Genomic DNA, 21,833 nt, shown 5'->3' on the forward strand with positions numbered 1-21,833 from the left:
CTGTAACAAGACGTTGCACAGCGGCGCCAACAATGGGCTCAAACATTTCTATGGTTTCATTCTGTTGTACGTAGTGCTATGAACCAGAGCCAACTCAATGGCACCTAACAGCAGGTTTCACTGAATCTCTGTACCTGATAAAACTTGTGAATTTGGAATTTTTCTAGGCCTACACCAACAAGATCTGTATGAACTCAAGAGTAAGTAAGGAAGGAGGCATAGGGATATTCCTGGGCAAAACGATTTAGAAGGTTTCCATCTCTTTTTAGCACATTTCACAATTACTAGTTTATACTTAAGGCCTTTGGAGAAAAGGTGCGGAGGTACACTTTTAGATCCAGCTTCAAGTCATCAGGCTCTCTGGAAGAGAGATGTTTACTGCCGCCTCTCACTAAAACTTTTGCAGGTTTGTTTCTGTCTGGACAAGCTCACTGTCCTCCTGTCCTGGGGTGGGTATCCAGAAAAATGTATAAGCCGAACCGAGTATCAGCCGAGGTGCCTAATTTTACCACAAAGAACGCATTAAAAATGTGCTGGAAAACTTGGCTTATACTCGAGTATACAGAGTATGTGACAAAGTACTTTAAAAAGAATCATAGGACAGCATCACTACTACTGTTGCTTTAAGTCTCTGACACAAAATAGCATTAAACACAAACATTTTTAGACTAATTGAAAACAAGGTGCTCTATCAATACTTTCCCCAAAATTATTTTGCTCCTTTATGGAAATAAAATGCCCTTCCATTACACTCAGACATACCCAATAGCAATACGTAAATGCTTGGGGCTTAGTTTTATTTATGGTGTAGTCTGCTATATAACTTCTAAATCAAAAGGTTCTTATAAACCAAGTATATCCTTAAGTCCACTCTCATTATCTATGGAATTTACTTACCGAAAACAAAGAACCAAAAATAACACTACTTACATTGTAAGTGCTTGAAGCACCTTTTAACAGTATTTCAAACAGGACTTTTTCAAATTTGAATAGAAACTACTACAATGCTTTCTAATGTAAGAAACAATAGACTACACAAAATTAAATAGTTTATGATACTCTCAGTACATAAAATTAAGGAGGTAGTAAAAGTTCCATGTGACTTAGTATTCTTAAAGCCCAGCAATGGAACCTAAAGGTAACCTATAGTGTATATGACATTTGGTTTAGACTTATATTGAATATCATTCCATAAATATTTAGGGTCTATCATTACTTAAACCAGAACTCTACCAAAAATATTCAATAATTCTTATTAAAGAGTTAGAACAATACAAAATCAGTAAAAGATAAGCACTATATTCAAATTTTTATTTTAATGCACAGTATAAGAAATGAACTTTTAAGTCAGCTAAATTTTATGGAAAATGAAATGTCAAATAAATTAGACCCATGTTAAAATAGAAGGTCAGCTAAATGTTCAAACTTAAAGATGTAACGATTGATTCCACAGTCTTCTTTAAAGAGGATGAGCTCTCAAAACACAACTTTGCTATGAACTGGTCCAGATCTCAGCAGCATATGGGAATGCTTATTAACAGGGGTGTTGATCAGGGACACGTTTCCTGTAAGAATTGCAAAGTATACGTTTAGAGAAAAAAGTCAGTAAAAATGAAAAGCATTACTTTAACCAGTTTTAACACAGCCATAACTACTATAACCATTTCTCTATAACAAGGATATTTCTATCTCATGACTAATAATAATGTGTAAATGCCAATTTTTATTAGGATGGTCACATTACAGAATCACTGGAATATGAAAGTGTTATGTAGTATTTAGTAGCTCAAACAACCTCCTGAACAAAAATGTATTCTCAAAGATGTTGTTTCGATTGATCTATGTGTTGGGGAAATTTTATACATTAGTCAAGGACATTATTCTTAAACAGAATTTAAGCGACATGGTTTGGTTCACACCTAGATGAAGATCTCTAGATTACTTTTCATAGACAAACCCAGTGACCTCAAAGATCATAGCATACTATATTCCAATGAAGACAAGAGATATAATCTTCCAACTCAGTAGTCTAACAGGAGGGTGGGCTTGGGGTGGGGGTAGGGGTAGAGGCCACAGGTCAGCTAAGCACTGTCAGTAAAGACAGTTACAAGCAGCAGTTGCAGGACACTAATCTGGAAAATTTTCCCAGTGGAAGTTAGTAAAGATGAAAACGAGGTCTAAAGTCTACAGGACAAATTTGGTTTAACAAAATTATTCTGATTACTGTAAACTAGAATTTCCCATGTTTAATAGACACTTAAATCTCTAAGACAGTGATATCAAACCAAATAAGCGATTATAATTCTTAAAGTACATTCCAAATATGACTGAGGGTTGCATCCAAATCAGAAAATTTCGTTCTTAGAACTCAGTATTCTTTGGGCTCATTCTGCTTAAAGGCAATGAAGAATCAAGGCATTTTTCCACCTTTAATTACACTGCTTCAGAGAAAATGGTCCACTTCTTATATCAAATTTTCATTTCAAAATATGCAATACTCCCTATTGTCCTACCTCCCTCCAATGCCAACAACTTAGACTCGCTACCCTTTACTTTCAGCTGAGTCCTCTCTCTACTGAGGAGCCCTGGAAGCAGAGTGGTTAGGCGTTGGCTGCTGCGATCAACAAGGCCAGCTGTTGATCCAAGAGAGACAGAAAAGCATTCTGGGGACTCACAGGGGCACCACGAGTCTGCATCAACTCAATGGCAGAGGTTGGTTGGTTCTTTCTATTACACACTCAGAACACAACTTTCCTTCTCCTGCAGAGCAACTGGTGTTTTCAAATTTGGACCCTTGCTGATTACAGCTCAACATGTAACTACTACACCACCAGAACTCCTCTCTACTGCCCACAGGAGATTTAATATCACATCTCTCACCACTATTCTCTATACTTCCCTTCTGCCAAGAGTTAGTCGACAGAGAGCTGTTATTCATGGCCACTTCCCTCCTGTTATGAATTCTCTACATTCCTGATCCAAAATCTACTCTTCCTCCGGGTCTTCTCTAGATATCACATGTCCTATTTAGGACTGTTTCCTCTTCTGCTTCAATATTCCCGTTCTGTCACGCTATTTAAACAGACCAGGTTCTCGATGGGATTCCCACCCTCTTGAGCTACTAACCACAGTTTCCATTCACAGCCAACTCCTTGAAATAGCTCAATACAAGTTTTTTCCAATTTCTACTTCAGTGAGTAGGTTCCCACTGAACCTACTACCATCAGACTTTTGCCCCCTGCCCATATCAAGATTTGTCAATAGAACATATTTGTCATGATTACTAATACTAATGGTCCCTATGTTGTAAAATACAATGATCAGATAGATTTTCTGTCCTATTTTACTTAACCCAATCACCTTATCTGATGTAACCTCTTATCTGACATATTCACCCCTCTGTTAAGTATCATTTCCATTTGGCTTCCAAGACACAATTTACTTTCCTTATACTTCTGTGGCATTCCTCTTAAAAAGTACTATGGAACATTTCAACTATGCATAAAATTGGATAAATTTCATAGTGATTTCTCAAGCTGTAATCAGGTTTAATAACTACACATAATTGTATAGGCCTTCATGTCTTTTACAAGTATAATGCAACGAATTACTTTACATGGCCCTTCCAATTTGTGGCTCCCACATGACTGAGTAGCATTAGGCAAAAAAAAAAAAAGGTGGTTTGGGGCCAACCAGAGGGATTAGCTATAACAATGCAGAAAGGAAGCCTGATTAAAGGGATCAATCAGTTGTGCCATTATGCTAGGTTTAAAATGAGCCAATCCCACAATAAGGGCGCATAGCTAGCCCCAAGAAAGAAGAGCCAAGTGTGGAGTACAATCTTTGAACCTGGGGCCCTATACCCAGGAGATACAGAAAGCTGTAACAATGGAAAAGGTATAAACAGCAAGAAAGAGTGGTGCAGAAAGGACAGCAGAAGTAGGAAACTGGTATCATGGATTTTGCAGCCAGAGGCAGGCTCCAGGCAGGGTGTGCTGACTCCAAAGAGCAAAGATCGAGCACTTTAGGGCAGGAAGGAGTACCTATTGACACCTATGGGTAGAGTTGAAAGCTGTGTGACACTTGCCCAAGCTGGGAAGAAGTCAGCCCCCAAAGGGCGAAGGAGTTTGCCCTGCATTGAAGAAGTGAAACTTTGCCTACATGCTTCCTAATCCCTAACTGTGATTTCCTTAATAAGCCCCTTAATTGTTGAATATGGTCATTGTAATGAATTCTCAAAACCAGCAGAGAACTGGAGTGCTGGAGCAGGAGACCGTTGTCAACTGACGAAAAGGCTGGAAGATAGTTATGTTGACCTTCACCTTTTAGGTGTGGGCTGTTGCTGATTCCCCCCTCGTGAAGTTAGAAGGGTGTGATGCCTCCTGCCATTTCCAGTTCATTGCTCTCAATGTTTCAAAAAATTATTGGAGATCTCCAGTGCTCAACCTTAAAACCAATCCCCTTCTTTAGTGATATTCATTGTGAAGATCTCATACCATAAATAGGCTGCCAACTCCTAAATCCCTAAGTACAGATTTAACTTCTCTCCAAACTACAGATTCAACTCGGATACCACGTCGTCAACAGCTTTCTCAAAAGCCCTACAATGATATCCCTCTTTTCTTCTAAGAGCCTTTCTGTCTCAGATAAATGTACCCACAAGCTCATCTCTATCACTACCACCCTGGTTCAAGCCACCAGTCTCTCTCCTTGTCTCCCTGAAGCACCCACCACTAGCAAGTAAAGTGCTTTGAAAATTACTAATAAGAGTAATTAAAATGATTGAATCTTTTAAAGATATTCTGACCATTTATCCATTTTGGGGCAAACAAAGTGTTTTTTAAAAAGTCATTTTGGTAAAGTTGCTCCAACAGGAACTTGTGCGGAATCCCATACTTTATATGCATAAAAATATTGGTATGAAAAATTTACCAGGATAAATAAAGATGACGATTCCCTATTCCCCATCCCAAGTCTGGTCCTACATATGTTCTTTTAATAATAAGATCTATTTCTATCACCACCCATCTTCCTCTCCTACCAAACTCATCTGATTTAAATCTAAGAGTTGGAATGATACGTTTTAAAAATAACATACTTTAAATAATTTGTATTAAGACTTTTTATCTAAGCCAGAATGACTCTATCAACAATAATCAAATCTACAAAACTACCTATGTTTCTTTCTAGCTTTTACTTAAAAAAAAAAAAAAAAGGGCTTCACAAAGACAAGAGTACCTTGGTGCTGCTTTGATAATGTTGTCCACACGTAAAATCACTTCGGCCGCTTCTGCTGCACTCAACAGAACCTGTCGCTTCACTTGGAAGCTTTCTGTTATACCTAGTATTGCCATATCGCCAATGGTACCTTCCTTCATATCTGGAAATAAAAAAGGCTTATTTTAAAAAATAATTTCACTTTTTAAAACAAAATGATCAAAACCTCTTATGCCTTATAAGATTGTTAACCAAAATAAAATTTCAATATCTAACTATTCAGTTTACTGAAGCAGTTACACCAGCCTATAAAAGCGATCAGAAAGTGCCTTTTTAAAACTTTGAAAAATTAACTACACCAATATTAACAGCAGTCAAGTGTCAATAATTCTGAAAGCTTACACAGTACATTAGTGATCGTTTATATGCTTCTCCTCACTTCCCAATTAACTTATTTTCTAATACTTTGCATTTAAGGACCATTGTAAATCCCCAACTATCTGACTACTGTGCTTCATCCAGTGTCCACTCGCAGTCTGTGGAGCCACTTATGTCTGCCAGGCTCAGGGCTGAGGCAGCCTGTCTTCCAGAAGGCCCTTGCCAGTCCCATCCCCACCAGCAGAGCCATCAGTACAACTAGCTCTTTGTGTAAGAGATGGCTGAGGCGGATTGAAGGATCCTGCCCTTTAGGAGTGATGGAGGGGCTCAGGAAAAAACAGGGGGAGAAGGTGCTGCGACTCCCACTTCCCTCTACTTAGGTATCCTGGAGGGCCCAACTCCTACAATAGGAAGGTTTTGGGGTAATTTGGGCCCTACAGTTTATAATCATTCCTCTTCGCTTTTCCAGGCTGCGGAGTGCCTCTTTCTGAGCAGCTGTTAAAACCTAAATCAATGAAGATGAAGCAATATGGGTAGATATCTCAAGAATGGTGACAAAATGTGAGGTGTGTGAACAATGTCACTGAACTGTTCATGTAGAAAGTAGAAGTGAATGCATATAACCATCAAAATTAAATTACTTTAAAATTATCAAAAGATAAGTTGATGAGATTAGGAGTTAATACCGACTGACGTTAAGCATCAGCATATAGTTCAAAATCACAAGTACTATTTATATGTTTAAAGCCTACAATCAATCATTACATATCAAACTAATAAGAAATCTTCCAAGTAGCTTCACACTCTTGGAAGTAACTTTTAACACCACTAAGAGCAACATTAAATCAAACATTTTCTCTAGAACACATAAAGCTGGGGCAAGGGTCTGTGGCTACAAGAACTTACCCAGTCCAGCCGTTCTCTGGCCTTCACTGTGGGCAGCTCGGAGCTGTGACACCAGATCTGCACTATCATAGCCTGCATTGTCAGCTATGATAGTTGGTAACTATGAAAAGACGACAACAAATATTAAGTACCTATTTCACTGTCCTATCTGGAAGGACAATTTCTTTCTATTACATTTGGAAACTACTACTTTTGAGAAATTCATTATCTTAAAGCCAAAAGATTTTGTATCAAGATTTCAAAAAAATACATGTACTTTAAAAAAGTCATGAGTACCCACAAAATCAAATCCAGATCTCGTGACCAGCTTACCATTCTCAGGGCTTTAGCGTAAGACTCCATTGCAACAGCTTCTTTGCCAGGTGTTCTATTGGCAAGTTGTGTAACAGCATTAGCCATTAGCATCTCAGAACAACCTGCAAATTAAAATTTTGATAATAATGCCGACTGGTCTCCAAACACTGATTTCCTTCAGAATCTGACAAGCAATTTAAAAGACAATGAAAAAAATATTCTCTCACGGAGCTGCTGGTGGTTCTCTGTGGAAACTTTTAAATGCGCTGGTGGCACTATGAGTGAGCAACTGGGTTGCTAACCATAGCAATCGTGTATGATTTACACTGCACTTCAAGAAATAAATATTTTATTTCCAACTGCTTACCTCCTCCATACACTGTTCTAGAGTCCTTCACAGTTTGGGCAAGAACACAAAGAGCATCATGCAGAGATCTTTCTGCTTCATCCAATATTTGTTGAGTGGCTCCACGTAGAACAATAGTGCACGCCTCACCTAAATCAAGAAAATAAATAAAATTCCTATGACATAGTGAACACATTCATACAACACTTTGTCTTACAATACTAGGAAGGTGTTGGTTTTGGAAACTGCCATGTGTTCCATTGTTACACACCCACCGTCTACACTTAATAGCCCATGTTCATAATAAATCTAATCTATGATGGAAAGTACTGTTAAACACAAATGTTTCACAAAGGCAAGGTAAATGACTTACGTTGACTTCAGAAAAGACTGAAACAAAACATATTTCAAGAGTTAAGACTTAGTAGTAACTTAAGTAACTTCTGTGCCTGTTTATGTCACACCAATAAAGCCCAATAAAGGCTTAAGTACCTCAACCAAAGAGCTAATATGATTGCTTACCAAGGGCTACTCCAGAAAAATGAATGAGTTTGTCTTCTCCAATCATGACTTCTTCAATAAGTTTACAACTTCCAAGCTTCACTAATTCTGGGTGATCAAAGGTAGAAGCAATCTCACCACCTATGGAAGACATGAAAGACAATAATTAAACACCGACAGACCTAGCGTTTGTTATCTACAGCAACAGATCACAGCTTGTAAAACTGCTTGCTTATTATACTCCAAACGCACTTTCAAACGCTTCGGATGGGTTAATTAACTGTAACATCACAACAACCCTCCAAGTAAGTTCTACTATTATCCCATTGTACAGACAGCCAAATTAAGGACCAAGAAAGATTTAATTCTTTATCCAAAGTTACCCAACTAGTACAAATATGGTGAAGCTGAAATTCAAATAGAAGTATTCTGGCTATAGACCTATATGCAACACTGGGATACTACCTCTCAAAGGTTAAACTGGGTGAGATTTTAACATTTTCCTGATGAACATTTTCCTGAATTCAGACCCTTCTGAACCCAGCTTAAGATATGCAAATACTTGACTAAACTACAACTATGTAGACCTTAAGGATCACTTAGAAGAGCACGACAGCTGTGATAGCTGTTACAGCGACCACCATTTCTGAAAGTGCGAGGCCCAGAGGAGGGAAAGTAAACCAGAACTTTCCTAGAACAAACATAATTAGGTGTCTTAAATCTTTGTATCTAATTACTGTCTCTTAATGATGTAGCCCCCATGTATTCCCAATCAATCCCTCTTTTCCTACTTTTTACAAATAAGCCTGCTGAGTAACTGACACTATTATCTTTAAAATTTACTTGTATAAGGACTACTGGTATTCTAAATTCTTATGTATTCCTAATGGATACAGCTGAAGTTCTTTACATTTTGGCAAATTCCTGATATTGCTTTGTGCTCTAGTTGCAAGATACTAGTTATATGGGGCATCATAAATATATAAAAAGACTATTAGACTTATTAAAATTTTCACTAATTCTTGTATGCCTACTTGTACTTTTTCGACATTTCCAAGAGCTGATTTCACATATTTTGTCAGGTGTGCTCCATGGATAGGAGACAACTCTACAGTCACACAATTGGGGTACTTGATGCAATAAATATTTTCTATGGCATCAATTTATTCTATAAGCCTGTCTTCACATTTGTTTGATTTTTTTTTCATTAAAGTGTGAACCTGTACCAGTATGAGCAAATGTTGTGTTACCATAAACTTCAAGTACATAATGGCTTTTAGTGAACGTTTAAGACAGGCTGTCATTCTAAAGTAGTTAATGAAAAGAAAGTGCCCTTAGATCAGAGGACGACCATGTTTCTCAAATTATTGAAAATAACTTAGAAAAGTATTTTGAGATACTTAATTCTACTCTCTAAATGTTAGTATACTTTAATTTCTATTACAAAAGTTCCAAACCAATCTTCCAGCCTACTCATTTTTAAAATAAAAATTAGAAGATAAAGGCTTAAAAATTAAGTTTCTCAAGGGCTCAGCGGTTACTTCAAAACTATTACAGCATCAAAAAGCAAACAAGCGGTACTCGAAGTCATTTCGCTGTTACTTAATGTATAAACACATTTCCATTCAACATATTACCCTTACCTTTATTGACTGATGTTGAATGCACTAATTTTTCATCAGACATCTTTAGATAATTTCGCTTATTTCAGAATTTACAGAAAATTTTTAAATTCTATAAAAGCAATGTTTAAGTACTTGACCACTCTGGTACATGGCGTATTTACAAAAGGTTATTATAAGTACTGTACTCGGATCCCAGGCACAAAAACATTTATGAGAAAAGATCCAGCATTAAAACAAAAAATAGACCTGAGGAAAATGTGGTATGTAATTTGGGATATTAAAATGTAAACTGAACTAAGTTTTCCATCCAAAAAAGACTAGGGCTATTCCAAACTCCTTAACCTCCCTGGCAGTCTAATTATGTCAGTAATTTTGTACCCAAAGGGGTACATTGTTTTGCATAAAACTTGTTTTATATTGTCGGTCTGTAATTCTTAAGAAATTACTCATTTAATCTGTCTAGTAGACATTCCAAGTACAATAACCTCTAATACACAGCTAACATTTACCCTGAGCCACACTTGGGATTACCGCCAGGGAGGTTAAGGGGCTTTTCTGTGCTCTCAATGAGGTGCATTTTGTTAGGGTTCATGAGCCAGCTGACTCAACAGAATAAAACACTGTCTTGGTCCTACCTCATCTCCACAACTATTATGTTTGAAACCGTCATCACAGCCTTCGTGATCATGTCCTTTTGTTGACCCCTCTACTTTGCCAAGCATGATTATCTTCTCCAAGGATTGGTCCATCCAGTAACAGATCAAATACATCCAAAATCTCTGAAACAAAGTCTAGTTGTCCTTGTTTCTAAGGAGCATTCTGACTATACCTCTCTCAAAACAGATCTGTAATTCTTTGACAGTTCGTGATCTAGTCAACTCTTCACCAGCAATACAACTCAAATACACCAATTCTCTGGTGTTTACTTGTATACTAGGCAGCTATGTCTTCAATAAGGCACACTAGTTCTCAAAATGACACCTCTGCTCTCCAATACTTTGATTAGGTGTTTTGTAGTCTTTTTTCCCAATGCAAAAGACTCCTTTTTGATGTTCTCCCATTAGCATTTATTGTGATCCAAGTGAAACAAAATCTTTGATAACTTCAATTTCTTATGCTTATCAGACTAGTTGTTGAGGGCTTTTTCTTTATAAGGAAGTGTAATTAGCACTGAAGGGTATTTGATATTCATCTGTAAGTCCATCAAGTTTGCTCTGCTTTCTGCAAGCAAGGTCACCTGTATTTGTACGTTTTTAATGATTCTTTCTCAAATCCTGATAGTGCCCTCTTCATATAAAACATTTCCAGGTTTATTTGCTCAGCATACAGATTAACTAAGCAAGCTAACTTCTTGCATTCCTGATTTTAAACCACTCAGCATACCTTGCTCTGTTTGTTCTAATGATCAACATGCAGGTTCAACACAAGCATAATGTAAGTGTTGTGGAATTCTCAGTCTTCATGTTACCCAGAATTGAATGTCTTCATATAGTCAATAAAAACACAACTAATCTTTGTTATCTTTCACTTTCAGCCAAGATTTATCTATCAGTACTGATAGTTGTTTTTCTGAAATTGTCTTGTATTTCTGGCAGCTCTTTGTCAATGCTGCAACCAACCCTCAATTTACATTCAGCAAAATTTCCCTGCATATTAGATGATTCACTATCTACATTCTGTTGGATCTCTGGAATAGAAACAAATATGGATCTCTTCTAGTCAACGACATATGAAACACAATATTCAATAACCCCCAAAAAGGATTTGTTGTAAGTCATCTTTTTCCATACCTGTGACAAGTGCTAGGCGTTCCACACCTGCAAAATCCGCATGCTCAATAGCCATGACTCCAGCAGCACCAAAGAGCTGCTCAGGGTAATTATAAATTAACTGCCTGCAAATAAAATATATATAATTATTAGTTCGCAAATAAACAATTCAGAAAACAAAAGACAACCTATTCACGACTTGTAATACATACAATGCCTACGTACACTCTTTTCACCTCTAGCGGGTCAGTCAGAAGCTGCTCTCCCACGTTCAGCAATGTGCTGTAATCTTGTGGAAAGCTGTGTGGATACATGTTACCTAAAGAAACTGGCCTTATCCCACTGACCCCAGGACCAGAGACCTGTGAGAACATATATTTCCACTAATCTTATAAAAATTCATTACTAGTTAATTCTTCTTTTTTACAATTTTGTTCAAAATGACTTCCATTGTTGGAAAAACATGGTTTCAACTAAAAAAAAAAATCAAAGCAGAAAAACAATCCGTTAAAAGTAGCATAAATATTTTTTACTTCATTAATAACAGCCCTCCCCCCTCCAAAATTTTTCTTTCTTGATGCTTTGCCTTGGTTTATAGGCCTGTTCCTGGGGTTACTTGGGGTGCTGATTCAGAAAATGATATTGGAGGCTCACAATATATCCAGTTTCTTGGAATATGGTGTTCCACTGTATTTTAAGTTCCACTATATAATTTTCAAATTCCAATTAGTTATATTAATTTACCATCCTAACTTTAAAATGAGAAGAATTCCAGGATATGTCACACAAAAAAAGTAAGACACACTGTATATACTCGAATATAAGCTAACCCGAGGTACCTAATTATTACCTGGGAAACCAGAAAAACTGATTGACTCGAGTATAAGCCTAGGGTGGGAAATGCAGGATGTGAATTAACACAGAGACCAGACCAGACACATCCTTACCAGTTCAGCGCTTGCGTTAAGTGAATCACTACGGGTGCTTCTGCGAATTGGAGCCGTATAGGACGGCTCTGATTGGTTAGGTGTGAGTAAACAAACATTCAAAGCCCTGCAGTATCAGCGGGGCTTTGAATGAACAGCGGAGGAACGGCAATCACCCGCGAGATGTTACACCTCGCTGGGGGTACCACTGATCCGTGTATAAGCCGAACGCCAGTTTTTCAGCATTTTTGTGCAAAAAAACTCGGCTTAAATACAAGTATATATGGTAAATATTTAGTGCAACACAACTTACTTTAAATAAAGCCAGTGTGCACTTCTCTCTCAGGATAGCTAACACAACATTAAAATATGTTGATTTCTATAGATGAGCAGAGTGAGGAGTGGTATATGGCACACATTCTGTCTCTCAAAAGAGAACTGATAGGGTAACACTGAAGCCATTTTTGGAATCAGCAAGTCAAATACACCCAGAAACAAGTTTAACATTTGAGGCACTGTGTTTTGGTCAGTGTAATCAAACATATGCAATCAGAATAAAGGTATCATTTATTACCTTTGCAATGCTAAATTATAACACTGGTCTATGCATGCTGTCACTGAAAGCAATTTAGCAGAAAGTCTTATCAACATTCATGTGCTTTAATGTCACTTCTGCAAACCTACAGCAATTTTTTTTAAACTTAGGGAAAAAAATTTTTTTGTATAGTAAAAATTACTACTCACCTAAAAGTCCACTACAAGAGTACTTACAAGCCATAATTTCTCGATTACACTATGAAAACACCCATATTTTAAGTAAAAATATGTACTTTAAAAGTTACAAAACTGTATAGCATATGATCACAAGTAAAAAATTGAAAACTCAAACACACAAACAGACGAACACAAGTCAACATAAAAAATTCTAAGATTTTTCCAAGTCCACTCTTCATACTTCTCTACTTTCCAAAATGAACACATACTACATTTAAAAATGACATTAAAATCAATATTGCTAGACAAAATATGTATTGACATTAAAAATCACAAAGTATTTAAGAAAATCGGGCCTTAAACTTTCTCCTCAAACATTAACCATTACTCTTCACTTTCCAAAAATTATCTAACATTATTTCACTTATTGAAATGTTGTTCCTCTTGCTATTTTTACCATTCAGAACAATCCAAATAAACCTTAGAGACTGACCTAACCACTAGCACACAAGAAAAGTTGTTATATTCCATGCAAATTAATGTCATCACATGCCTACCATATGTCATCTCTTTATTCTGGTTTTAGTCCTGATCTTAGTTTTTTACTACTTTAAAACTTATCTATCATTTAACATGGAATTAAATCTCTCCTCCAATTATGAGGGAGCTCTAACTTCACGGAAAAGTTTCATTATCTTTAAATTTCCATTACTTAACATAATCACAACCAGAAGACTCTTAGTTATTGCTAACACAATAAAATTTCAAAGTACATTCGTTTAAAAATAACACTAAGTTCATTGTAAACTATTAAACAAAGATACTTACATTTGGTGGAAAAGTAACTCCTAATCAATAAGTAAATAACGCAATGTCAGGCATTTCCCAAAGTATTCATAAAGTCTTAAGCTATTATAAATGTTAACACAAATACACAGACCTGTTAATAAAGCAATTGATTCCATGCTTAAGAATTCGTTCAACTTTCTCCTTCATTTTTTCCTTTTCTGCATGTTCTATTTCTGCAACCTTTGCTGTAGAATCAACTCTTACTCTGGAACCAAATATCTACAACAAAGAAAGCATAAAATAGACTCACTACCAGACAGCGTATTTCAACATTTTTATGGAGTTCAGCAAAAGTCTGTGTACATATGTAAAAATCAACTTAATGGTAGTGGGTTTGGTGTGCTGGTACAAAAACAGTTAATTGCCACGGTTTCCCCAACCTTTCTGGGTTTGACAGCAAGCAATTGGAATTTCAAAAACTGTAGTTACACACCTTTATTTTGTCTGTATCCATTCCAGTATTTGCAATTAGAATTTTCGCATTTTCAATACGCTTTGGTTGATTTACTCCAATTTTCTTATCTAGCAGAAAACCTGTAATAAAGATAAATAAGTTGTATTAAATATAGACCATAGGGCTACATAAGTAAACCTTATTAATGTTTGCTTTATCACGTTGGTCTTTCAAAAAATGATAGAAGTTCAATTGCCAAGTTCTTAGAATAGCATGGATGTGAACATAAAATATTACGGACTTTCAGTACTCAAAGTGAACACTTCAAGAGAAAACATGCTTTAAAGCCAGACACACAGGGTACTGTTAGAAAATGAGCTTAAAAAACCTGAAGCACTATGGACACACCTGGCCCTAACATGCTCTTGCTGGTTACCGGCTATGCAACCTTACACACTCATCTGTTAACTGGGAATATAAGCAGCAGCAGACACACCCTCTACGTTGTGCTGATTTGAAACCATCCTAGGAACCCATTAACTGCCGACCTCTACAAAACTTAGAGAAGAAAATGACTAAACACTATTAAGTCTCATTTATTTTAAGTTCTCTGTTCTAGTTAACCTGAGTGAATGCTAAGTAACTGGGTCATAATGAAAACAAATTGTGGCTGACGGTGCAATGGCTAAGCAAGCACTCTGCTGGCTAGCAGAAAGTTCATTCAAACCCGCCTGCCCTGAGAAAGATGAGACATGCGGCTACCTGATTAGTTTGGGAAATGCTACGGAACAGTTCTATACTGTCTTATATGGTTACCAAGTTAGAATTCACTTGATTGCAACCGGTTTGTTTTTTAACTGCTTCAAATTTAAACTTGTGGGTGCATTAGAACAGTAATCGCAAATGGAAAAATTACAGTGAAGCTCTGCATGGGAGACTTGGAAGAGGGACAGTGAACTCTCTGAGGACCTGATGTGAGAGACTGGATTACTGGCAGGCCTGTGGAAAGTAACACACTTTTGAAGTGATGTTGTGGGTGATGGAACACGATTCCCATTTCTGGTCATATGGTGTGCACATTGCCCCTTTTTTTTCTACAAAGGAGACATGTTTCTAGCAGGCCTTTGGCCCATGTTTCCAATTCTAGTTGGCATCTACCCTAGTTTTTATCTTTCTCCACGATCAGCTCCTAGCAGACTTTATATGTAAATTCAACTAGGAATATGGTTGGAATTTTCTAACTCCCTTGAAATAACACATATGACATGAAGCAGAACTACAATATCAAACCACTGGTCAGACAGAAATTGTAAATCATAACTTGTTCCTTTTTTCCTTCTCTTATTAAAAGGATGCCTATTTCTCATCAATGGGCCATTTTGTGAAGTAAACTGAAAAATAGTAAGAAATAAATACTATATATTAATGTACAAAACACTCTATAAATAAAACACATTAACAAAAGATTTAACAGAGACAACCCAAAGTGCTTTAAATCATGAACAGAATTCAATCTTAACAAAATAATCCAAAAAAGGAAATTAAGACAAATTTAAGACTAATACCAAGAGCAGTGTTTAATACCAAGAATTCTCAACTACATCTTAGTTTTAACTACTTAATTGGACATATGCACATCCTTCCAAGAGAATACATGCCATCCTGAAAAAAGCATTATTTGAGGTTAACTCACTTAAGTCTAACTACAATTTCTCTGTAATTATAATTAACTTCACAGTATTAAGCAAAACTTACCAAGTATTATAGAAATGTTGGGATGATGTGAGATAACACATGTCAGTGTAACAAAAAAGCAAAAATGTTTGCAGGATGGCTCGTATTATTAAGCATATATTTTTTTCTGGCTTTGTATAGCAGCACTCGCTTTAGCTGAAAACATTCATTTGGTAGCTAGCACTCAACATCCAAAGCTATTTTCCCACATCCAACCTACATACACACCTTCATCTAAATAGGAATCTGCGAGACTTCCTCCGAGCTTCTTGATAACATGAATTGCCTCCAGATTACCAGAGCCTTTGAGTCTGAGAACAGCTTCTACAGCTAACTTAGTGAAGTGATCTTTGTGATGAGTAAGCAGCTTTGAGGATAAGGTGGTTCCTGCAATGTTCATTAAATCTTGACGGAATTTAACTTCATCTGAACTTAAAAACAAAACAAAAATCACTCATGTGAATTTCTCCAAAGACTTTCTAGCTTACTTTTCAAAAGCTACCCAGATAGTCTTAAGTCAAACAGATAATTTCACCCCAACTCTAAGTGCTTTAAATCATGGACAGAATTCAACCTTAACAAAAAAAATAAATTAATCAAGATTCCATTTTCCCAACAATCTGCAAGTTACATGAAAGAGAAAATAAGCACAAGGGAACAAAAGAATTTCAAAACATGGGGAAACAAATGTTGTCATATATCTTATGGATACAGAAATTTTTCTAATTTTTTTCCTACAGGGTTTTTGGTAAATAAAAATAACTTATTCTTAAATATGTATGAGGTATACCATCTGGAAAGTTTTTTTTAAGTTTCCAAATCACATATGAAAAGGCTAAAAAGTGGCTAAAACATATCTTCATATGTAGATATGAAAAATTATACTTTAGTCATATAATCAAATGTACAATTCTATTAGAATTAGTATTGCAGAGACTATTGATACCCCCAAAATAGAATTATTCATCAACTAGGTTAAACAGAGGCTAATCATCCCCTGCATGATACTATTTGCTTTTGTTTCCTTTTTTGATGACATGTACTAGAATGAAAACTCTTCATTTTAGTTTCCTAACTCTGCAAGGGAATGTAGGTCTGTTTGAGGATAAAGAGAGGCAGGAGGGTTATGTGTGCACGTGCTTTTCAATGCTCTCTAAATTTCCTGCACATCATGAAAAAGAATGACTTCTTAAAGTAAAAGAACAGTATTTGTTGTAATGGTAATCTCATGATTACCAACCCATGATCCACCGCAGAACTCAATAGAGCTTCTCTTGCTGCCCTTGTAGCTTCTCTCCAACCACTAATGATGGTTTGTGGATGAATCTTTTTTGCAATTAAAGTTTCTGCTTCCTAATAACAAAAAAGAAAAAGAGAAAAACTCAGTAATCATTATTCGAAGAATGTAACTGCAAATCATGAACACAAAAAGGAAAACCTTTTTTGTTAAAAGTTGCTCAGGGGGACCAGGTCTCAAACAAAGGCGGGGGGAGGAAATCACATCACCGTGAATGACGGGGAGTGCGTGATGGGGACCCAATGCCCATCATAGACAGCTGGACATCCCTTGCAGAGGGGTAGTGGGGAGGAGATGAGTCACTCAGGGCTCAGTGTGACAACAATGAAACTCAAAACCTTCCTCTAGTTCTTGAACACTTCCTCCCCTCTCAATTATCATGACCTCGATTCTACCTTGCGGACCTGGTTAGACCAGAGGATGTACACTGGTGCAATAGGGATCTGGAAACACAGGGAATCTAGTAGGACGGATGAACCCCTCAGGACCAGCGGTGGGAGTGGCGACACCGGGAGGGAAGGGGGTGTAGAAAGGGAGAACCAATCTTGGGGATCTATGTGTAACCTCCTCTCTGGGAGATGGGCAATGGGAAGGTGGGTGAGGGGAGATGCCAGGCAGTGTAAGATAAAATAATTATTTATAAACTATTAAGGGTGCAGGAGGAAGGAGGGAGTGGGGAAGGAGGGGGAGGGAAAAAAAGGAAACTGAGCTGATTCTAAGAACCCAAGTGGAAGGCGAATTTTGAGAATGACAAGGGCAATGAATGTATAAGGGTGCTTTACTCAACTGATGTATGTATGGATTATGGTAAGAGTTGTATGAGCCCCAATAAAAAGATTTATTTAAAAAATTGCTCAGGTATTCTCTTACCCTTAATAGTTCTGCTGCTAGGACGGTAACAGAGGTAGTGCCGTCACCAACTTCATCATCTTGAACCCTTGACATATCTAGAAAAAAGATTGGTCACTTGTTTACACTTGATTCTGCTTTTTAAATTACATCAAGATAGGTTAATTTCCCCAATATACCCACAACTACCATTCTCTATCTCACATGTTTCCTTGATTAACAAAACCTCTGGAACTTTTATGTCTGGAATGCATAGTTTTACCACCATCACTTACTTGACATTCTAGAAATTTACATATTAATAGTAAGGACAATTGTAAAGCATAAAACATTAATAGAAAGTGTAATTAACACAGCCTATTAAATAAATATACCTGGTTGACAACAGCTTTTTATAAGGCCATCCCTCCCCACAAATACACCTTCAGACTCACCAACTAAAACTTTAGCTGCCGGGTTGTCAACCCCAATGTTTTTAAGAATAGTTGCCCCATCATTGGTTACCATAAGAGCAGCATCTCGTCCACTGCTTAAAAGAATCTTGTCCTAAAGGTAATAACATACAAGGACATTGTGAAGATCAAGTGCATCAATCAGTACTCATACACTACTAGTGTACAATCACTCTGATGGGTATTTTGCAGTATTCATTAAAAATATTTTAGTGTCTACAGCCCAGTAACAAGCCTTGGTATCTACCCTTAAAAAGATGAGAAGCACAAGGAGACATTTACTCTAGTAAAGTTTCAGTACTCTAATAAAGAATACAAAATGCCCATTTACACAGCTGTAATTAAAACTACGACCAAGCGTCAAAAATATATGTAATTAGTATCTAAATAAAACAAAATACCATTACATGAGGGGAAACTTAAACCATATAATAGCCATAGATTTTCCCCATTAGCCCAAAACAGAACCTTTCTATGAAACCTTTCCTAAGGCAAAAAGTAAAAAATGAAGAAACATTACAATTTATATGAGGAAAAGTATTGAGTTTTCTAAGACACACCCCCCTCCTACCCCCTGAAAGGCAAAACCAAATTCACTGCCATCATGTTCACGCGTTTCCTAGACTTTTTACTACGCCTCCTCTTTCTTCCACAGTGGCTGGTGTTTTGGGTTAGTTCAGTGGTCTGTACCAGAAATCTTATGACCCCAAATAATAAAACAGATACAAGCTGTTTAAGAGCCCTCAATAAAATAATTTAAGAAAATACAACCTATTAAATCCCACAAAAGCTGATGTAAATGTTGGGATTGCTAAATTAAAGGTGGGAGGTTCAAATCCACTAGCTGTTCCTCAAGGAGAGTGCTCCCGTAGACTTACAGCTTCAGTGACCATAAATAGGGGTTCGCTCTGAATCAGAATCGATTATGTGAGATGATGTTCAGGGAGTTCAAAGCTATGGCAGCTTGAAGCTAAGTGTACTTCTCAGCTTAATGACTCAGCAGCCACACACCATCCGCCTGTGGGTCGCAACCCCTTAGGGGGTTGAATGGCCCTTTCCCGGGGGTCTTCCGATTCTTAACAGCAGCAAAATGACAGTAATGAAGTAGCAACGAAAATAATGTTATGGTTGGAGGGTCACCACAACATGAGGAACTGTATAAAGGGTCATGGCATTAGGAAGGTTGAGAACCACTGGGCTAGCTGCTAAGCACTAGCTTGGCTTTTTGCCTTTTTTTCATACATGTGGAAGTCCTCATCAGATTTCTTTCAGTTAGTGAAAGCGTATGCTAAAGTAAGTTTTTCATAAAACTTAAGGTGGCATCAAGTAAACTTCTGAAAACAGGGGAAGCCCTGCTGGAAGATGTACACGGAGATAACAAAGGGATCAGAGGATTTATGAATAGTTCTGGTTTTTAAGGAAAATATACTTGTGTCTTACTTGCACAATTGAAAAATTCTCCATAAATAACTCCCTCCCTCAATACGAGTTTGTTCTTAAAGAGACGGTTAATGGCTCTGAAACAGTATTAAAACCTACAAATACGCTATTTTTCTTACCATGCCTTTGGGTCCCAAAGTGCTCTTTACCAGGTCTCCAATAGCAATGGCACCAATAAATGATGACTGCGGTAAAAATCAAAGAGACGATCAGTATTAGCCAAATTCAGTCTTAGGTGAAAGATGCTTTATTCTCAAAAGAAGGGCTAAAACCAGGCTCACCAGACGGGCCGTCTCTGCTCTCTCTTCATCGGCTCCAGCCTTGAATATGTTAACAGGAGCAAGAGAAAGGGACGCCTGGAATGGGAAGTCAAAGAATGCTTGAATATGTGCTCTTTATCACGAGCGTTTAGAGTCCTTCTGCTAGGCCCACAACGAAAATGCCCAAGAGTTCACGTTTCCCAACCAACGGACGAAGCTCTCTCCACCATCGGCCCAGTGACTTATTTAACGCGAAGGGAGAGACACAAACATTGTGAGGAAGGCGACTTTTACCGTCGCCGGCGGCGCCAGGAAGAAACACGAAACACGGATGGGATTTTTAACACGGATGAGGAAGGCATGCGGACATTGCTCGCCTCACGCGAGACAAGCGCCATTTTCGCCCGCGGGGCGCGCCTGCTCCGCCCGCTGCACGCTCCGCCCCCGGGGCGGGCAAGGTCGGCGCCGCGGGCCCGCTGCACCAGAAAATTCTCCGCAACGGGTGGGCGAGGGCGAGGCCCGCCGTTCAAGGACGAAGGAGCCGAGATTTGGAGACAGACGTTATCCCTGAGGCGCACCCCTCCCCCGGCCGACAGGCAGGGCTCCCACCAGCAGGCTGCGGGCAGGCCACACGCCCAGCGGCGCCATGTGCGGCGGCCCCGAAACAGACTCAGGGAGTCCGCGGCCGTGGGCGGGCAGAGAGGCGGCACAGGGCAGGCGCCGGCACCAGGCGCCGGGGACCAGGCTCACCATGATTCCAAGGAGTTGGACGCGCAAGCTAATCCCTCACGGAACGCCCGGCTAAGCAGGAGACAAGAGGGAGCCGGAAGTGACGCCGCACGTTCGACTGAAAGGGGCGGAGCCGCGTCCGGCGCTCAGTTCCGGCCTGGCGCCTTCGGCCGCGGACGAAGGGAGGGAGTGACGTTTGAGAGGAAGCTGGAGATCCGAAAACGAGGCCCGTCCCACTGGAGGGGCGGGGCCTGCGCTCGCGCTCCGCCCCCGGAGGGACCGCTTTCTCCGCAGGCAGGAGCTAAGGAGCCCTAACGCTTCCCTTCAGGCGTAGCGGGTTGGGACCAAGATCCTTGCAAAACAGATGCTGCGTTGCGGTGGTGCAGTAGCCACGGAGTTCTCGTTCAAGTCTCACAATTTCCCGTTAATAAATTTTAAAGTTTTGCATTAAAATAAATAACACATGTGTTCTTGTTAGGCAGAGTGAGAGAAGAGAGGCCCCTAAGAAAGCACTGGGAGTGGCCGCCTGTCTGGAGGGGTGATTTCCATAGTCAAGGACAACTTAAATCTTAAGGCAGCTGGCACCAGATCCTTATACTGACCTTAAACTCCAAAGTCAGCAAGCCCAAGACTTTTTGCTGACCCATTGCATGTTTACTGCCTTGTCGATGCCTGTGTAAAACCAAGCCATGCACAGAGCGGGGCCAGCTTCACGATTGAACCTGAGAAATAGGACTGGACCCAGGACTGATTCATTTCTAACTTGGAAACAGACCAAGTACGCCCCACATGTGATAAATGCCCCCGGCCACAGTTCATTCAGTGGCAACCCACTCGAGTCCTCACCTGCTGTGCCACATGCTTTTCTTTCCTTTAATAAACTCTGCTTTCTGCTTGCCATTTGTGCTCTGTGAGCCCATTCTTTGGTTCTGGAAACCAGGAGCCTCCGGACCCACCCGACCAGTTGCAACATTCTGACACCCAGCAGGGGGCATCTTGACAGAATAAGCCAATGGACTCGGTGCTTCTGCCTCTCCTTCTTTGCGTTGCCCAATGGCAGGGGTCAGGTCGACTCTGCAACTTGAGAAGCAGACCTCAGCAGCTCTTCCTTTCCTAAAAGAGTCCTCCTTCCTCCTTTGAAAGTCCTCAGTCT

The 21,833-nt window shown here is 38.8% G+C and overlaps 1 protein-coding gene across 1 annotated transcript; it reads right to left on the bottom strand.

Annotated features, from left to right (window-relative positions):
* Nucleotides 1–1,283: 1,283 nt before the first annotated feature.
* CCT2 (chaperonin containing TCP1 subunit 2) lies at nt 1,284–20,853 on the bottom strand. The gene is made up of 16 exons (XM_075551292.1): nt 20,702–20,853; nt 19,973–20,047; nt 19,811–19,876; nt 18,234–18,345; nt 17,821–17,897; nt 16,894–17,006; nt 15,882–16,084; nt 13,959–14,059; nt 13,617–13,744; nt 11,058–11,161; nt 7,664–7,783; nt 7,163–7,291; nt 6,814–6,917; nt 6,502–6,601; nt 5,239–5,380; nt 1,284–1,565 (listed from the first exon to the last, which is right to left on the bottom strand). Exons 1-16 carry the CDS (start codon nt 20,702–20,704, stop codon nt 1,535–1,537), a joined length of 1,608 nt encoding a protein of 535 aa, XP_075407407.1. The 5' UTR covers nt 20,705–20,853; the 3' UTR covers nt 1,284–1,534.
* Nucleotides 20,854–21,833: the final 980 nt, after the last annotated feature.

This window comes from Tenrec ecaudatus, chromosome 6, assembly GCF_050624435.1.
Source record: "Tenrec ecaudatus isolate mTenEca1 chromosome 6, mTenEca1.hap1, whole genome shotgun sequence".
Classification (NCBI taxonomy): Eukaryota; Metazoa; Chordata; class Mammalia; order Afrosoricida; family Tenrecidae; genus Tenrec; species Tenrec ecaudatus.

Excerpts from the sequence above, each read along its gene's own strand:
- CCT2 (XM_075551292.1), bottom strand. Across the intron at positions 17,007-17,820 it reads TAGCAGCAGAACTATTAAGG|GAAGCAGAAACTTTAATTGC; the intron begins GTAAGAGAATAC and ends TTTTGTTATTAG. Across the intron at positions 11,162-13,616 it reads ATCAATTGCTTTATTAACAG|GCAGTTAATTTATAATTACC; the intron begins GTCTGTGTATTT and ends TTTTATTTGCAG.